We start from the raw sequence: 17,620 nt of genomic DNA on the forward strand, positions 1-17,620 counted from the left end.
TGGAGAGGAGGAGTATAAAAGGGCAGGTCGGCGGTATAAGCCTCAGTAGGAGACGTTGAGGAGACACGCACGGCGGTAAAATGAAAAAGGTGAGTGTTGCTGCTTTTTTGTATTATGGTGAAGCTTGTTGTAACATATTGGCTGAGGGTCTTATTCTGTTTTTCATCTAGACTAGTAGATAGCGACCGAGAAAGTTTGGGTCAGCGTTTGAACATATCTGAGTGGGTATATATTGTTCACCGTGCGATTTAAGGAGTAAGTTTGAAGTTTGGCGGTATGGCGACTCCATTTTTGAAAGCAGTCACTATTTGAAAAAGGTATAACCTCAAATAAGGCTTTGTGCATTGAAGGCAGTGACTCCTTAAAAAGCACGGATATAAACTTTATGGTCTTTACAGGTGTGGTGTAAGACGAGGAGATCCAGGAAGTGAAACTCTTGGTTAATACAAAGGGAGCTGGGCTTCTGACAGAGTGGAGAGGTAAAGCTACAATGGTTTATTTGTGGGAGTATCTTAAGACTATACCTGATGTAAAAATATATATCTAATTAATTTTTGAGAGTTTTCGTTAAAATATAGTTCAAAATGAAGGTCTAACATAAAAGATTTTTTTGTTTGAATCATTGAATAGGATTACACTCACATTCGGGAGTTTTTTCATGATAAATAACGGGAGCCATTGAGCCGGAGTGAATTGAGTGTGCTGTGTCTGAGTCCGCTCCTTCAAATTTAGGTAGGAGTGGGACTTAGGATAAGATTTTTATAAATGAAAAAGTTGATTTATCATCATTTAGGCATCATAAATTAATATTTGAACATATTTAATGTTTTAAATAAGTTAGGGGTAATTGGATAAACATGATAAAATAGGGCATAAACATATCACAGTATGAGTTAAATTTGTAACTTTTATTTTCTGTAATATTGTTTTATGTATTGTGGACACGAGTGGTGGGAGCCATGGGTAACTGTTGATGTTGGGTCTTAACAAAGAGTATCCCCTGAAGAAGCCAGCAGTGGCGAAACGAGGTCCTTGTCGGGATGTATAATAGAACTGGTCGAATGGAATACACCAAAGATATATAATTTTTGGAAAGACTTAGGGTTACCATCTAAGAAATATATATAAGGTTTTTGATGTAAGAGGTGTATTCACCAACAAAGACCTAAATTGACATCAATGGGATCAGGATGTACAAGGTCCGTTTAGGGTAAGGTTGAGGGAAGAAGTAGGAGAGCATTGAGGGACATACTTTAGTGGACTCTATGTAAATTTTAATGTGTATGCATTTTGTGACATGTTGAAAATTCAATATGTGTAATTGTGATAGGTGATTAAGTTTTCAATAAAGGAATGATTCTTTTTAAGTAACACTTCATTTTGAAATATTTTTGAACTCACAAATGTGCTAGTTGTCTCCCATACATTTGTTGATGTAAGGGGTTTTTTTTGGTATATATATATATATATATATATATATATATATATATATATATATATATACACACACACACAGACATACACACAGCTGACCTGCCACAATTTTTTAATCATTGACATAGAATTTAGACTTGTGTTGCTACAGGAAACTGAGGACCAGTCAATATGAGGCTTCATTTACATTTGCTACTTCATTTTTATTCTTTCCTTAAATTTTATTTCATTTTTTGACAGTCCCTCTCCCAGTCTCCAGAACAAGGGGCTTCTGTGCCTCAATGACCTCCTTCCATTCTCCTGGCAGGTTCCCATTCCTTCCTTTTCCTATCAAAGGTCCTGTGAGATGAGAGTTTTATTTATTTATTTATTTAGCATTTTTCTATACCGACTTTCCAATAACAGAATTACTGATCAATTCGGTTTACATTCTAAACAATAACAATGACAAGTCAATGTCTTACAATGAACAGGTTGAATTAACTTGGATTAAGATATATGGGGGTTAATAAAATAATTACTAGAGAGTTGGAAAGATGAGAACTTTATCCCACCCTTCTAGCAACTTTAAAAATGGTGCTCTCTTCTTTTGCCATGGACAAACTCAAATCTTCATGTGACCCAGCATAAGAAGGGGAGGGAAGGAGAGACATACCCAGGGTAGGAGGCTGCCATTGGCATACACAAACTCCTGGATCTGGGGTCTGGGAAAGTGAGGAGGGTCAGGAAGTGGTTCTGCCAGAAGGAGTTGCTGTCATTTGTGCTTGGGGTGGGCGGTTGGGAGGCTTGTGCTGCAGAGAGCACAATCATAATTCCAGTCTGGGGGAATCAGGAGGGGTGCCATGTTGGGGCTTTCCCAAGTCCTGTAGGTAGGGAATCAGGAGAGGGATGCCTGGAATGGAACTGTCAGAGAAATGGAATCATCATATTTTTAAGTGGAGGCCGAGGGGGAGGAGTAAACCCCTCCCCATTTAAATGGTCGCTCTCTTAGGGCTGGTTAGAATGGGGATTTTCTTGGTCAAAAAACATTTGGTGTGTAAATTTTCCAAAAATACCTACAATGATCCCAATTCAATTATAGAGGAGGTATCTGAAGGAGACTTTGTCTATATCAGAACCAACACATCCTATAATATCAAAGATATTCTTTTTGCCTCCATTAAAAAAATCTTCAATAGTAAAGGATAATGATAACTTGCAGGTACAGGAATTATACCAAAGACAACTTAAATCTAGTAATGGTATAAATATTTCCGATATATTGGAAATATCAGAAGATAAACTAGCTGAACCTGCAACGTTAATTGTACCTCTTATGGTTGAATCTGACAGAGATTGGATGTTTAAAAAATGCTTTGCTAATAGATTAAAAGAATTCTTAGGATGCAGAGTTCAGATTTTCCTTGATTTAACACCAACAACACAGAATCGTAAGAAACAATTTATATTATTTAAACACAGGTCCTACAGATGGGAATGTATTTCATTTTGAAGCATCCTTGTAAGTGTATTATTAAAGCTGAGGGTTAAACTTACACTTTCATACAGCCTAATCAACTATCTCAGTTTATTTTAAGTAGATCTAAACCTAAATTGACATCTTCTCCAGGATTCTAGTCAAAATACTCTTATGGTGGGATAAGAACTAATAATAATTGGGAATCTGGGTATTTTGGACCCCTGTATAGTGAGCTTGAAAGACAGGTTTTACAGGATTAGAAAAATATTGTGAATTATTCAGTAAAAATTGTGTTATTATACTACTCTAACCTGTATAGAATCAAGATGTTTGATAATACTTGATGTATATTGAAAATGCTATAAATAAAAATAAATAAATAAAAAGAATGAGGATTTTCTAAATAGCTAATATTGATGTAACACTTTTCTGCATTAATGTCCATTTTAGAGTCTAAGGCCTCACCATTGAGGGAAAATGTTCAGAGTTTATGCTAAAAAGGATTTAGTCCAATTTTCAGTAATAAATCTGTGTAAGTCATCAAATGCATATGTAAGTGGTCCTGTGGAGATTTATGCTAGTATTTTATTAGGGATATGAAACGTTTTTTGATGATTTAAAATATCGTCCGATATTTTTTAATCGTCAAAAATCGTTAAAGAGTGCATGCATGCATTATCAGAGTAATTTTATAACTGCATGCATTGGTGCAAAATCTGCAGGTACTTTTCACCTGTGTATGTTGCACCAATTTTCAAAGGGAAAGTATTCACACATGGGCCTATTCAATCTGCCCATCAAGGTTTTCTAGGATTTAAAGTTCTGCTCTGTGCAAGTTACTCCACACCTTCTACATAGCACAGTGAATGGCTCATAGTTGCAGGTGGCTCATTTGCAGATGACTCTCCACTGGGACCACCATCCATAGAGGGCAAAAGAAACTGTGATTTTCATTTATTTAAAAAATGGTTAAAATCAATAAAGCGGTGAACAGGAAAAGATGGGATTTTAGAATGGATTTGAATAATGCCAGATAGCATGAGATTCCCACTTAGGAGGTCTACTTCAAGCATATGATACAGGAAGGTGGAAAGCATAGAGTTGAGAGACAATGGTGAAGGAGAAGAATATAGATAAGAATAACTTGCCCAATGAGAGGAATGCATGAGGAGTGATATAGGGAGAGCTAAGAGAGCTGCAGAGTGAAGGCTCTTGTAGGCGAATAAGAGGAGCTTGAACTGTATGTGGAAATGGATAAAGAGCCAATATACTGACTAGAAAAAAGGGATTACATGAGTGTAGTGCCATTAGTGAAAGATAAGTCGCATGGCTAAATTTTATTTATTTATTTATTTATAACTTTTCTATACCGAAGTTCAAATAACAGAGTTATTGGATGAATTTTAATGAATACATAGAGCCAGATTTTCAAAGGGGTACGTGTGTAAGATACGCGTGTACCCCCCGAAAACCTGGCCCAAACTCCCCCTCGTGCGCTGAGCCTATGTTGAGTAGACTCGGCGGCGCGCACAAGCCCCAGGACGCGCGTAAGTCCTGGGGCTTTCCTGGGGGGGGGGGCGTGTTGCGGCAGCGCGTCATTGGGGGCGTTCCAGGGGCATGGCTGCGGCCTCCGGACTAGCCCCCAGACCGGACCCTGACGAGCTGGCGGCCGGCCCAACGCGTGCAAGTTACACCTGCTTCGAGCAGGCGTAACTTCTACAACAAAGACAGGGGGGGTTAGATAGGGCCGGGGGGGGGGGGGTTAGGGAGGGGAAGGGAGGGGAAGGTGGGGGGAGGCCGAAGGAAAGTTCCCTCCGAGGCTGCTCTGATTTCGGAGCGGCCTCGGAGAGAACGGAGGCAGGCTGTGCGGCTCGGCGTGCGCAGGCTGCCGATTTTGGGCAGTCTTGCACGCGCCGACCCCGAATTTTAATGGATACGCACGTATCTATTGAAATCCTGCGTACTCTCGTTCGCGCCTGGTGTGCGAAGAAAAGTATGCATGTGTGCAAATTTATTAAATCTACCCCATAGTGAGGACAGAGTATCAAGGAGTATGTTAAAAGCAGTGAATAGGAAAAGGCAGTTAAAGATTGAGTTCATATCTTTTTTGTTCTGGTCATAAACAGGTCATTGGAAACTTTGGCAAGGTCTGTTTCTGTGCACACATTTATATGTGATTGTTTGTGGAGTAAGCTTTCTGAACAAAATTATTTATGTGCTTTTAAAAATGTTAAAGTATTTGTGAGCAGTGCAAACTCCTCCCCAGTCCCATCCCGGAGAATGTCTCTTCATAGTGTGAGTAAAATGACACTTGTAGTGGAACAACACACATAGGTTCACCCAGACACAGTGACAGTAATTTATTAAAAGCCCATTTCTGCAGGTAAAACACATTTTTCCCATGGAAATAGCTTTCAAAATGACTCTCTAAATTTTCACATCCTGTGTGCTTTACTTAATTTTGCATATACTATGCGCTGAAATTCTAAAGCATGTTAAAATGGTTTAGAGGGTAATTTTCAAGTAGCCTGCATATCAGTAAAGTCTGCATGTAGGCTGTTATGCAGACTATACTGATTATTTTCAGAGCACACTTCTTCATGTAAGTGAGCTTTGAAAATGCTCAGGTATTTGGGCAGGTGCATGAACAAATTCACTTACATAAAGTTACACCTCTTCTTTGGTTGGCATGGTTTATGCATAAGGAGAGGCATATTTTTTTGTTTGCAGTGCTCTTTTTAATACATGAAAGGAATTACAAATGGAAATTAAAAAAAAATCCTTTTCAATAGAAAGAAAACTATAGAACTAGGGGTGGTGGTGATGGTTGTGGTGGTTGTGGGGGTTGTAGACTCAGGAAGAAAGTAAAAATATATTTTTTTTTTCACAGAAAGAGTGGTGGATACCTGGAATAGCCTCCCAGAGGAGATAGTGAGGTAAAAAATTATGACAGAATTCAAAAGAGCATGGGATAAACACACAGAAAATCCCTAGTGGCATGAGAAAGGAAATGAAGCACTGAGCTAATCAGTGGTGACTTTTCGGTATGGGGCCAGAGGGCATAAATCTGCAGGAAATGACATTTACATCCCTAAAATGAAGTCAAAAGGTTAACTTGCATGGAGCAGCAATTACAACCTTAAATAGAAGATAAGAAACTAACCTGCATGGATTGGCAAATACAACCCTAAACAGAAAGTGAGGAGCTAACCTACATAAAGGGCCAGTTACACCCCTAAATACATGGAGTGGATAGGCTTTTGGTTTTTAACTGCTGCATTTACTATGAGGTCCATATTCAGATTCATTTGTCCAGTGGCAGTATTATTATAATTAGGGGAAGGGGAGGAGTGTGGGTGGGGTTTGGGCGGGGTTTGGGTGGAGTTACCTCTCGGCAGCGTTACAGGCGATAATGTTTTCCACATTATCGCTGGCAGTACCGCGGGAAATAACTACACCTTTTCCTGTGCTGCTATGGGGGTGATAGTGTGCAGTGCAGCCGCACCATTTTGGGTGACACTGCACTGCCACAATACAGCCGGTTGCCCACTATCTCCCCCTTCCAGTGTGTTTGTTTTTTTGCATCTCATCATGATGAATCTAGGGGTTAGTCAGATAACTTTGGAGATACATGAAAGAAGTCATAAGGTTAGCTAGATAGAGGCAAGGTCAGGTTGGCTTCATTTCGGGGCAGATTTTCAAAGATAGGCATGTAACCCCCAAAAAGCTGCCCCTGCGTGCGCCGAGCCTATCTTGCGCCAATCGCCTTTGCCCTCACTATGTCACAGGTACCGATGGTTGGCCCCTGTGACATGGTGAGGGCAAAGGCGATCTGCCTCCTGTATTCAAAATGGCGCCGATCGCCTTTGCCCTCACTATGTCACAGGGGCCGACCATCGGTACCTGTGATATAGTGAGGGCAAAGGCAATCGGCGCCATTTTGAGTACTGGCATCGGACGGCCAGCATGCAGGAGGTCACTCCCGGACCTCCGCTGGACTTTTGGCAAGTCTTGTGGGGGTCAGGAGGCCCCCCAAGCTGGCCAAAAGTCCCTGGTGGTCCAAAGGGGGTTTCAGAGTGACCTCCTGCACTCCGGCCGTCCGATGCCAATACTCAAAATGGCGCCGATAGCCTTTGCCCATACTATGTCACAGGAGCTACCGGTGCCATTGGTCAGCCCCTGTCACATGGTAGGAGCACAAGATGGAGCCGATGGCCATGGGACAGGGGATGACCAATGGCACCAGTAGCCCCTGTGACAAAGGCTATTGGCGCCATGATGAAACCGGCAGCGAGGGTGTGAGTGCAGGGGATGGCTCCCTGAACCCCCGCTGGACCACCAGGGAGTTTTGGTAAGTCTTGGGGGGGTTCAGGAGGATGGGGGGGTTTGCTTAAATTTTTATTTAGGTGGCCGTATAATTCGGGAAAGATTCATGTATTCGTGGGGAATCGCGATACGTTTCGCTTCCCCACGAATACTACGAATAGTGTAATATACATTGTGGATCGCCAATACGGCGAAAACGAATGCACACCCCTACAAATGGATATTATTCTTATCCTGTGAAGATGGCAGACATGGGGTAAGAGGTGAGAGGGAAGTATTGAAAATTGGGAGAGAGCCCAGAAGTATTTCTGCTGTGGAGTCCAGGTTTATTTTGAAACCAAATGAAATGTAAATGAATGAAATTTTCTTCATTTTTCTTTTATTTTGTTTTAAAATAAACCCTCCCCTCACTGTAATAAAACCCTCCCAGGCCCTCTTCCGTTGGATCAAATGTTTCTTATCTATCAATATCTACTATGTTACTAATGAAAGTGAGGATGGCTGGAGGTTTGATCCTGAAGCCTGAAGTGAGTTGTTTAACCTCTGAAAGAACGTCTGGCTATTCTTTTTTTAAACTCTTTATTTATAATTTTCCAAAAATCAAATACAAGCAAAAATGCATTATAGAAATAGGGATTAATGTCAGAAACATATTATACACAAGAAAATCAGGAAATTATACAACAGAAAAACCCAAATCTAGCCCAAAATACAGAGGGAAGACTAAGAGGCAGGTACAATTAGGAAAATGCCAAAAGGAAAAACACCATTCAGAGAGCTAATTATAATTTATATTGGTCGTCTAACCATTTAACTCAGGGGGTAGATGTAGGAGAGTTCACAATTCTGTTGTCAAGCAAGGTGTTGTGTTTGAGTCATTGTGGACCCTTGGTCGCAATGGAGATGACTCCACCCATGGGGAGGAGCCCTGTGGGGAACCACTGCGATAGACTGACACAGATAGCAGACACAGAATGGATATTGTTCTGCTGTAATTAGATGGTGAAGCAGGAAGGTAAGGCACTGATCCACAAAGTGCCAATACGTTCAACAGGCTCAGAAGTGTAGTTTCACCCAGATGTTCATGATAGGCAGGAGCTCGCAGTGCGGATAACGCCGTGGCTGGTGGGTGGAGTCGGAGTGCCGGACGTAGAAGTACTCACAGAGTGAAGGCATCTTCCTGATGGTAGAATGGTAGGACCGAAGGTCCATGGTGCAGGATATGAAGTAGATAGGCCCTTGAAGAGTGAGTACCCAATGGTCCAATATCCTGAAAATGAATATAGAGAAGAGACCCCCGAGGAGCAGTTGTCTTGGTTAGTGAGGACCCCGAAGGGAAGTTGGAAGCGAGAGACCCCCGAGGAGCAGGTGTCTAGAGCTTCTGCTGGAGCGAGGCCCTTAGCGTGAAAGTGGCGTCTAAGCGTGCAGCTTAGAGCAGTCAGAGTAGCGAAGCGAAGTCTTTGCTAACTCGAAGTGGTAGCAGAAGCGGAGGCTAGATATACCCGGAGGTACTGATGTCATGCGGTGGAGCCGCCCCCAAGGTTCCCGCCATGATGTGTATTTGAGCGTTGGAGATGTGCGCGCTCACGCCCTAGGAGGCCACGGGAGTGAGCATGTTGGATGGGGACGTCCATGCTGGTCTGGAAATGCCGAGGCCCTCGGCACCAGAGACAGCCATCTTGCCCAAAGAGAGAGAAAGGGGAGAAAAAGAGGTAAGGCAGAGCGGTCACAGCCGTCTGCGACCGACAGACGCAACGCAAGGCTTTCCACTGGCTAGCTTCAAAAATGGTATAGTTTTGACATGAAAGAACATTGTATTTAGCTGGATAACAAAGAGAAAAAGAATCCACCCATTGTTAAAACAGTGTCTCTAAATTGAAGAAAAGCTTTTCTCCTAGCCTGAGTTTGTTTACACACATCAGGAAAAAGTCCATACTTTATGACCCATGAAAGAATAATTACAATTACAGAAAAGTAACTTTAAAATTAGGTTCTTTTCCACTTCAGAGGAACATGTAATCAGTAAGTTGGCTCTTTCCTTGATCACTTCAGAAGACTGTCCCAGGAAATTGGTAATAAGGCTATTTGTAGGGGAGGAAGATTGTCTCCTCCCCCCTCCCCACCCCAAGCTCTTCCATACCCTTAAAGGGTAAATAATAAGCCTTAAGAAAAAGTGGGAGGGATTCTTCAGAAAGGCAGGACTTTTCATCAAATATTTCTTAATCAGCTCTGTAGGGGAGATAAGATGGGTCTTAGGAAAATTAAGAATGCACAAATTAAGTAAACAAGATCTATTCTGAACATTGATGGATCAAAGCATTGTCCTTTACAGCAACTATTTTAATGTCCTAAAAGAATGAATTCTGAGATTCCAAAGTCATATTTAATAGTATTAGATTTGACTACAGCTAATTGGCCTATGACCAAATCAACAGAAGTATTAACATCATCAAGTTTTCTACTTACAGTTTTCTCTAAAAATGTAATCTCTTTCTACACATCCTCAAGAGTAATGACAGCAGGATGTATCAAGCAAGGTCTCCAAGATCCAAGAATCTTCAGGATGCTGTTTGAGAGGGCACCAAATACTGACAACAATTTCCTACATCAGATATGGAACCAATACTGTTCCTCATTGTTGACAATAAAGGAGGAGGAAGACAATCATCAGGACTCAAGGTGGTTTCCATCTCTGGCTCACCCAGCACTGCTTCCATCCCAGGATCTGCAATGAGTGATATGCCCAATGGTAACTGCTCCATAGCCAAAACAAAACAAAACCCAAGAGGAATAGTTAACTGAGAAGGGCAAAGGGCTGGGCCTAAAGAACGAACCTGGTCTCTCCTTGACCATAATTCAAAATAAGAAAATGAAGCAGAGGCACTCTCTGAGAGTAAGATATAAAAACCCTTGAAAATTGAGAAGAAGAAAAAAAGTGGCATTTAGGGGTGCACCCCTTTGGCACATGGCTTTGGCTTGCTGGCAGCAGTATGCCACAGGGCAATGCTTCTAATGCCCAGTGTTGGCTCCTCCCATGGGCTTCGCTGACATTTGGGAGCCTTCGGTTTGACAGTGTTCCAGGAAGCGCTGGGGAAGAGAGTATGTTTCCCTCCTCCACACAAAGTGCAGGTGCCACTTCTTATGCCTGTAGTTGGCTCCTCCCACAAGCACTGCTCTCAGCTGGGGCCTCGGTTGGATGGTGTTTCAGAGAGTGCAGTGGAAATGGTAGGTTCCCCCTCCTCATCCGGCTATTCTTATAACACTGCAGCCTCACAAATGTTCTAAATATGCTCTCATCAGTCTGCTCGACAATTTTGTAAGAAACTCTTAGGAGAAAAGGTGAGTCTGAGCAGCTCCCTGTGTTTTAAATATGAGCAAAAAGGGAGGATAACATTTAAATAGCTCTGTGTGGCCCCATATACATACCAGTGTGACTATGCAGAGATCTAGTAAAGTATTTTAGAACATGTGCATATCAGGAATGCACAATTTATAAAATATTACTAGCAAATAAAGATGCCACAGAATATAAATTCAATATGTAAATCTAACAAAATAAAATGGTAAATTTAATGAAACAATCCAGTGGGAGCACTGAGAGGAGAGGATTTATTTATTTATTTAAACAGATTTATATACCGTTTTCCAGTAAAAAATACTGACCAAAGCGGTTTACAACAATAAATAACCTTACAATTAAAAGGTTAAAAAAATTTGTAATAAAATAAACTTAAAGAAGTAAATAGGTATGAATAAAAATACAGGATATTACATGATCAATAAAAATAATAATGACTAAAACAGAGATTGGCCAGTTTCCGTTAAAAATGAAAAGCAAGAATAAGTAAAAGTAATACTATATAAATCAAACATAATGGGCCAGATTTTCAAAAGCATTTACTCGAGCAAAACTGGTTTTTGCTCGAGTAAATACACTTTACTCAAGTAAGTGGGCTTTTCAAAATTGCTACAATATATGCCATTGAATTGTCCATAGGATTTACTCAAGTAAGTGCACTTTACTCGAGTAAATAGCTTTTGAAAATTGCTACGATAGTATGTCACATTTACATGCGTAACTCGAGTAAATACACTTTACTCAAGTAAGTGGGCTTTTCAAAATTGCTACAATATATGCCATTGAATTGTCCATAGGATTTACTCAAGTAAGTGCACTTTACTCGAGTAAATAGCTTTTGAAAATTGCTACGATAGTATGTCACATTTACATGCGTAACTCCTTTGAAAATGACCCAAATTAGTCTTATTTACTTCAACTAAGATATTTCTAAATCTTTAAAAGCTTCCTGAAAGAGGTAGGTTTTCAAAGCCTTCTTAAAGTCCTTTCGACTGCTTATTAACCTAAGCGGGTCTGGCAATGCATTCCACAGTATAGGGCCAGCAACCGAAAACGCTCTATTCCTAGTCATGCACAACGCCGCATTCTTTACTGAAGGGATTTCCAGCAAATTTTTCCCTGTAGATCTTAATTCTCGCTGTGGTTTGTATATGTGTAATGTGAAACACATCCAAGTAGAATCAGTATTATTCAGGAGAGAATGAATTAGCATAATGATTTTATAACGGATTCTTTGTTTGACAGGGAGCCAATGTAATTTATGTAAGACTGGTGAAATGTGTTGTTTTAGTGGGGTACCAGTAAGAAGTCTGGCTGCCGAGTTCAATATCAGTTGCAAAGGCTTAATAGTAGAGTCTGGCAGTCCCAGGTATAGACTGTTACAATAGTCTAGACCAGACAGAATCAGTGCTTGGAGCACAGAACGGTAATCATGAGAAAAAAGAAGGGAATGTAGTCGTTTGAGAACATGTAATTTAAAAAATGAGGTTTTTACCACTTTCGAAATGTGTTGTTTTAGAGATAAGTTAGCATCTACCCACACACCGAGGTTACGTGCAACCATGCTAGTGGCTGAAAAGAATCAGTAAGTACTACTTGGGGAAATTTTTAAAGCTTAAAAGTATTGGGGAGAAGTAAACATTTTGGGGTATATTATTTAGAGTGTGTCTATATTAAAAAGCTAATCAGAGGGCAGACAAAAAAACAGGAGTTTTGTATGTTTTGTATTAAATAGGTAGTCAGAAAGGCAGGCAAAAACCAACCAAGAGTTTTTTGTGTTTTGTCTTAAATAGGTACCGAGGATGTGTCTCCCAGGGCTACTGTCCAGGAGGGAAGGGTTAGGTCGGCCATCATAAATCGTGATTTGATTATTAGGAATGTGGACAGCAGGGTGGCTGGTAGGTGTGAGGATCGCCTGGTAACATGCCTTCCTAGTGTGAAGGTGGCAGACCTCTTGCATCACCTAGATAGGATTTTAGACAGTGCTGGGGTGGACCCGGGCTGTTGTGGTATATGTGGGCACCAACAACATAGGAAAATGTGGGAGGGATGTTCTGGAAGTCAAATTTAGGCTCTTAGGTAGAAAGCTGAAATCCAGAACCTCCAGGGTAGCATTCTCTGAAATGTTCCCTGTTCCACGTGCAGGTCCCCAGAGGCAGGAAGAACTCCGCAGTCTCAATGCATGGATGAGATGATGATGCAAGGAAGAGGGATTCAGTTTTATAAGGAGGTGGCAAACCTTTTGGAAAAGATGGAGTCTTTTCTGAAGGGATGGGCTCCAGCTTAACCAGGGTGGAACCAGGCTGCTTGCATTAACCTTTCAAAAGGAGATAGAGCAGCTTTTAAACTGGAACAAAGGGGAAAGCTGACAGACGCTTAGCAGCACAACATGGTTCCAAGGGAGGTATCTTCAGAGGATATTAATGAAGCATTAGATTTACAGCATCCCAACTGAAAGGTTCCAATATTAAGAAAAGTAGTTCAAGTGCCTATAATTAAAAACTCACCTGAGCTAAAAGATTCCAATTTATCCCTGTGAACTGAAAAGCAGAATGTAAATTCAAAGTAAAAACACATTTTGAAATGTTTGTATGCTAATGCCAGAGGTCTAAGAAGTAAGATGGGAGAATTAGAGTATATAGCAGTGAATGAAAACATAGACTTAATTGGCATCTCAGAGACATGGTGAAAAGAGGATAACCAATGTGTTATAATTTGTACCCCAGTATAGCACTATCGCAATGACAGAGAAGAACATCTTGGGGGTGGGGTGGCACTTTATGTCCAGGATGGCATAGAGTCCAACAGGACTCTATGCCATGCACAATTGAATCTTAATAGGTCGAAATCCCTTGCGTGTTGGGGAAAAGTATAGTGATAGCAGAATACTACTGTCCACCTGGCCAAAATAGTGAGATGGACATTTAAATGCTAAGAGAAATTAGGGAAGCTAAGAAAACTGGTAGTTCAGTAGTAATGGGAGATTTCAATTACCAAATGTAAGGAATATCTCTTAATCTATAAACCCACGATTAATATAACATCAAAATAGAGAACGTAGTTCTATATACAGTGATACCTCGGTTCTCGAACGCCTTGACTTTCGAACAAATCGGTATTCGACCAGGAGATTCGAGAAACTTTTGTCTTGGAATCCGAACAAATATTTGGAACTCGAACTTCCGAGATGAGCCGAGTTGAGCCGAATGGCGTTCATTCGGCCCAGCGCGCCTTGCTTGCGTCATCAGTGTGAGTGCAGAGAGAGAGTCACGCTTTGTGGAGAGAGTCACGCTTTGTGGAGAGAGTCACGCTTTACACTGAATTTAACCCTTAGACATGGGTCCAAAGAAAGCCAGAAGTGGTAATGCAGACAAAGGTAAGCGGAAAGCTGTGAGAACAACTATTGAGCTGAAGAAAGAAATCATTGCCAAATATGAACAGGGCACACGTGTTTCGGATCTGTCTGCTGAGTATGGCATGCCAAAATCAACCATCTCTACTTTCCTTAAGAATAAAGCTGTTATAAAGGCTGCCAATGTTGCCAAAGGTGTAACGCTGATAACTAAGCAAAGGCCTCAGATAATGGAGGAAATGGAGAAGCTGCTCCTTATTTTCATTAAAGAAAAAGAGTTAGCAGGTGACAGCATCAATGAGGTCGTTATTTGTGAGAAAGCACTACAAATATTCAGTGATCTGAACAAAGAAACACCTGGTACAAGTGGTGAAGGTGAAGGTGCTTTCACGTTTAAAGCCAGCAGAGGTTGGTTTGAGAATTTCAGACATAGAAGTGGCATACATCGCGTCACTAGGCATGGGGAAGCAGCTAGTGCAAACCAGGAGGCTGCTAATAACTTCATTAAAGAATTTAGTGACTATGTCAAGGCAGAAGGGTTTGTTCCTGAGCAGGTGTTCAACTGCGATGAGACCGGATTATTCTGGAAAAAAATGCCAGCCAACACCTACATAACCAAAGAGGAGAAAGCGCTACCAGGGCACAAGCCTATGAAAGATAGGCTTACTCTTTTGTTTTGTGCAAATGCAAGTGGTGATTGCAAGGTAAAACCCTTGCTTGTCTACCATTCAGACAATCCCAGGCCATTCAAAAGGCACAATGTAATGAAGAGTAAATTGGCTGTGATATGGCGGTCTAACACCAAAGCTTGGGTTACCAGACAATTCTTTACAGAGTGGGTGCGTGAAGTTTTTGCACCTCGAGTGAAGGAATACCTGGCAGAAAAAAAATTGCCTTTAAAATGTCTATTAGTGATGGACAATGCTCCTGCTCACCCCCCAGCTTTAGAGGAAGATCTAGTTGATGACTATAGCTTCATCAAAGTAAAATTCTTACCCCCCAATACAACCCCTATTCTGCAACCCATGGACCAACAGGTCATATCCAATTTCAAGAAATTGTACACAAAGGCCCTCTTCCGGAAGTGCTTTGAAGTGACAAATGACACACAGCTAACTCTGAGGGAATTTTGGAAAGAACACTTCAACATCCTAAATTGTGTAAACTTGATTGACACTGCTTGGAGTAATGTCACTCATCGCACATTGTATGCGGCATGGCGAAAACTATGGCCCGAAAGGGACAGTGAGGGTTTAGAAGCTGAGTCAGCTCCTGTCGTTGATGAAGATGTTGCTGTGGTTGATGATATTGTGGCCATAGGAAAGACCATGGGCCTTGACATTCAACAAGATGACATCAACGAACTTGTGGAAGGTCACGCTGCTGAGTTAACCACCGAGGAACTGATGCACCTACAACAACAGCAGCAGAAGGATATGGTGGAAGAAATTTCTTCTGAAGAAGAGGAGAGAGTGGAGGATATTTCTAGTGGCCTTATTCATGAAATGTGTGCAAAATGGACAGAAATCGCAAACTTTGTTGAACAACATCACCCTGATAAAGTGTTAGCAAATAGAGCAGTTAACATTTTTAATGACAATGTTATGTCCACTTTCCGCAAAATTTCTGAAAGGAGAAAAAAACAGCAAAAAATTGAAAAATTCTTCCGTAAAGAAATCAGACAAGCAACTGCAGAGAAAGATTCTGATTCTCCTCAGCAAAAGATACAGAGAACAGAAACACCCGAAGAGCAGTTACCCTCTGTTTTTATTGAAGAGGACTCCCCTTCAAGACAATAAAGGTTGGTATAGGTACAGTAAATGAAACACAATTTACTGTACTTTACAGTACATTTTATTTTATTTTTTTTAATACATACTGTACACTTTTATTTCTTGTTGAGACTCATGTTTTTCTACATACTGTATTATATACAAATTAGGCCTATTGGATTTCATTGCTTCGGTTCTCGAACAATTTGGTTCTCGACCGTCCTCCTGGAACGAATTATGTTCGAGAACCGAGGTATCACTGTATTTTAAACTCACAATGCTGTATGTTATTTCCAATAGGTTTAGAAAGATCACAATTAAATGAAGTTAGGGACCATCATACCACCCACTGTGCTTGCAAGTTAAAACTTGTGTTTTATGCACTTTGTTGGGTCACTTTTAATCATCAGTCCAAAAGTCCAGTGTTTAAATATTCAATTTTTAACTTTTTTTTCAAAAACTTATATACAAAAGAAGTACAGGAGAAATAACTTCCTTTAATGACTGTCGGGGTCAGTAGTCCGACACCCGCATTTCGCAATACCGCTGCTTCAGAGACGTGAATTTTACTGACTCTCCTGATCCAGCACTCCCCGTGCGTCTTACAGAATGGGATAACAGGCAAATCTTTCGTGCCGGTGCTTCTTTTAAGATCGCCAAATGTTACTGAGGGTGACTAGGTAGAAGTCCACTATAGTTTCGGACCCGACACCATTTCTCCGCTTGGCATTTTAGCGAAGCGATCTTAAAAGAAGCACCGGCGTGAAAGATTTGCCTGTAATCTCATTCTGTAAGACGCACGGGGAGTGCTGGATCAGGAGAGTCAGTAAAATTCACGTCTCTGAAGCAGCGGTATTGCAAAACGCGCGCGTCAGACCACTGACTCCGAAAGTCATTTAAGGGAAGTTATATCTCCTGTACTTATTTTGTATATAAGTTTTTGAAAAAAAAGTTAAAAATTGAATATTTAAACACTGGACTTTTGGACCGATGATTAAAAGTGACCCAACAAAGTGCATAAAACACAAGTTTTAACTTGCAAGCACAGTGGGTGTATGATGGTCCCTAACTTCATATAATTGTGATCTTTCTAAATCTATTGGAAATAACATACAGCATTCTGAGTTTAAAATATATAGAACCATGTTCTCTATTTTTGAGATTTCAATTACCCCAGTATTGACTGGGTAAGTGAAACATCAGGGCATGCTAGAGAGATAAAGTTCCTGGATGGAATAAATGACAGTTTTATTGAACAATTGTTTCCAGAACCAATGAGAGAGGAATTAATTTTAGATCAAATTCTCAGTGGAGCACAGGATTTGGTGACAGAGGTAACCATGGTGGGGCCACTTGGAAATAGGGATCATAATATGAAAAAATTTGAATTAATGACTGGAAGGCAGACAGTAAGTAATAGGGTTGTGCATTCGTTTGTGACGAAATAGGAAATAGAGAGGATATTTCCTATTTCGTCACATTTCGGCAGTGTGCCGAAACGATAGGAAAGCCCACGAAATTTAGTGGGTTATCTTATCGTATTTCGGGGGGGGGGGAGAAAGGGCACATTAAAAAAAACAAAACCCAAACCCTCCTCAACCTTTCAAATTTAATTAATTGCAACCACCCCCACCCTCCCAAGCCCCCAAGACTTGCCCAACCCCCCCCCCCCCCAGCCTTACTGAAAGTCCCTGGTGGTCCAGCGGGGTCCTGGGAATGATTCCCCCCACTCAGGTCATCAGCTGCCAGTAATCAAAATGGCGCCGAATCCCCTTTGCCCTTACCATGAGACAGGGGCTATCGGTGCCATTGCTCGGCCCCTGTCACATGGTAGGAGCAATGGATGGCCCGCGCTATTTTTTAAGATGGTGCCAGCCGTCCATTGCTCCGACCATGTGACAGAGGTCGGCCAATGGCAC

The 17,620-nt window shown here is 41.2% G+C and overlaps 1 protein-coding gene across 1 annotated transcript; it reads left to right on the forward strand.

The window, feature by feature from the left end:
* Nucleotides 1-13,913: 13,913 nt before the first annotated feature.
* LOC115093288 (tigger transposable element-derived protein 1-like) lies at nt 13,914-15,728 on the forward strand. The gene has a single exon (XM_029604948.1). The coding sequence runs from the start codon at nt 13,914-13,916 to the stop codon at nt 15,726-15,728; it is 1,815 nt and encodes a 604-aa protein (XP_029460808.1).
* The last annotated feature ends 1,892 nt before the right edge of the window (nt 15,729-17,620 follow it).

Source organism: Rhinatrema bivittatum, chromosome 1, assembly GCF_901001135.1.
Source record: "Rhinatrema bivittatum chromosome 1, aRhiBiv1.1, whole genome shotgun sequence".
Classification (NCBI taxonomy): Eukaryota; Metazoa; Chordata; class Amphibia; order Gymnophiona; family Rhinatrematidae; genus Rhinatrema; species Rhinatrema bivittatum.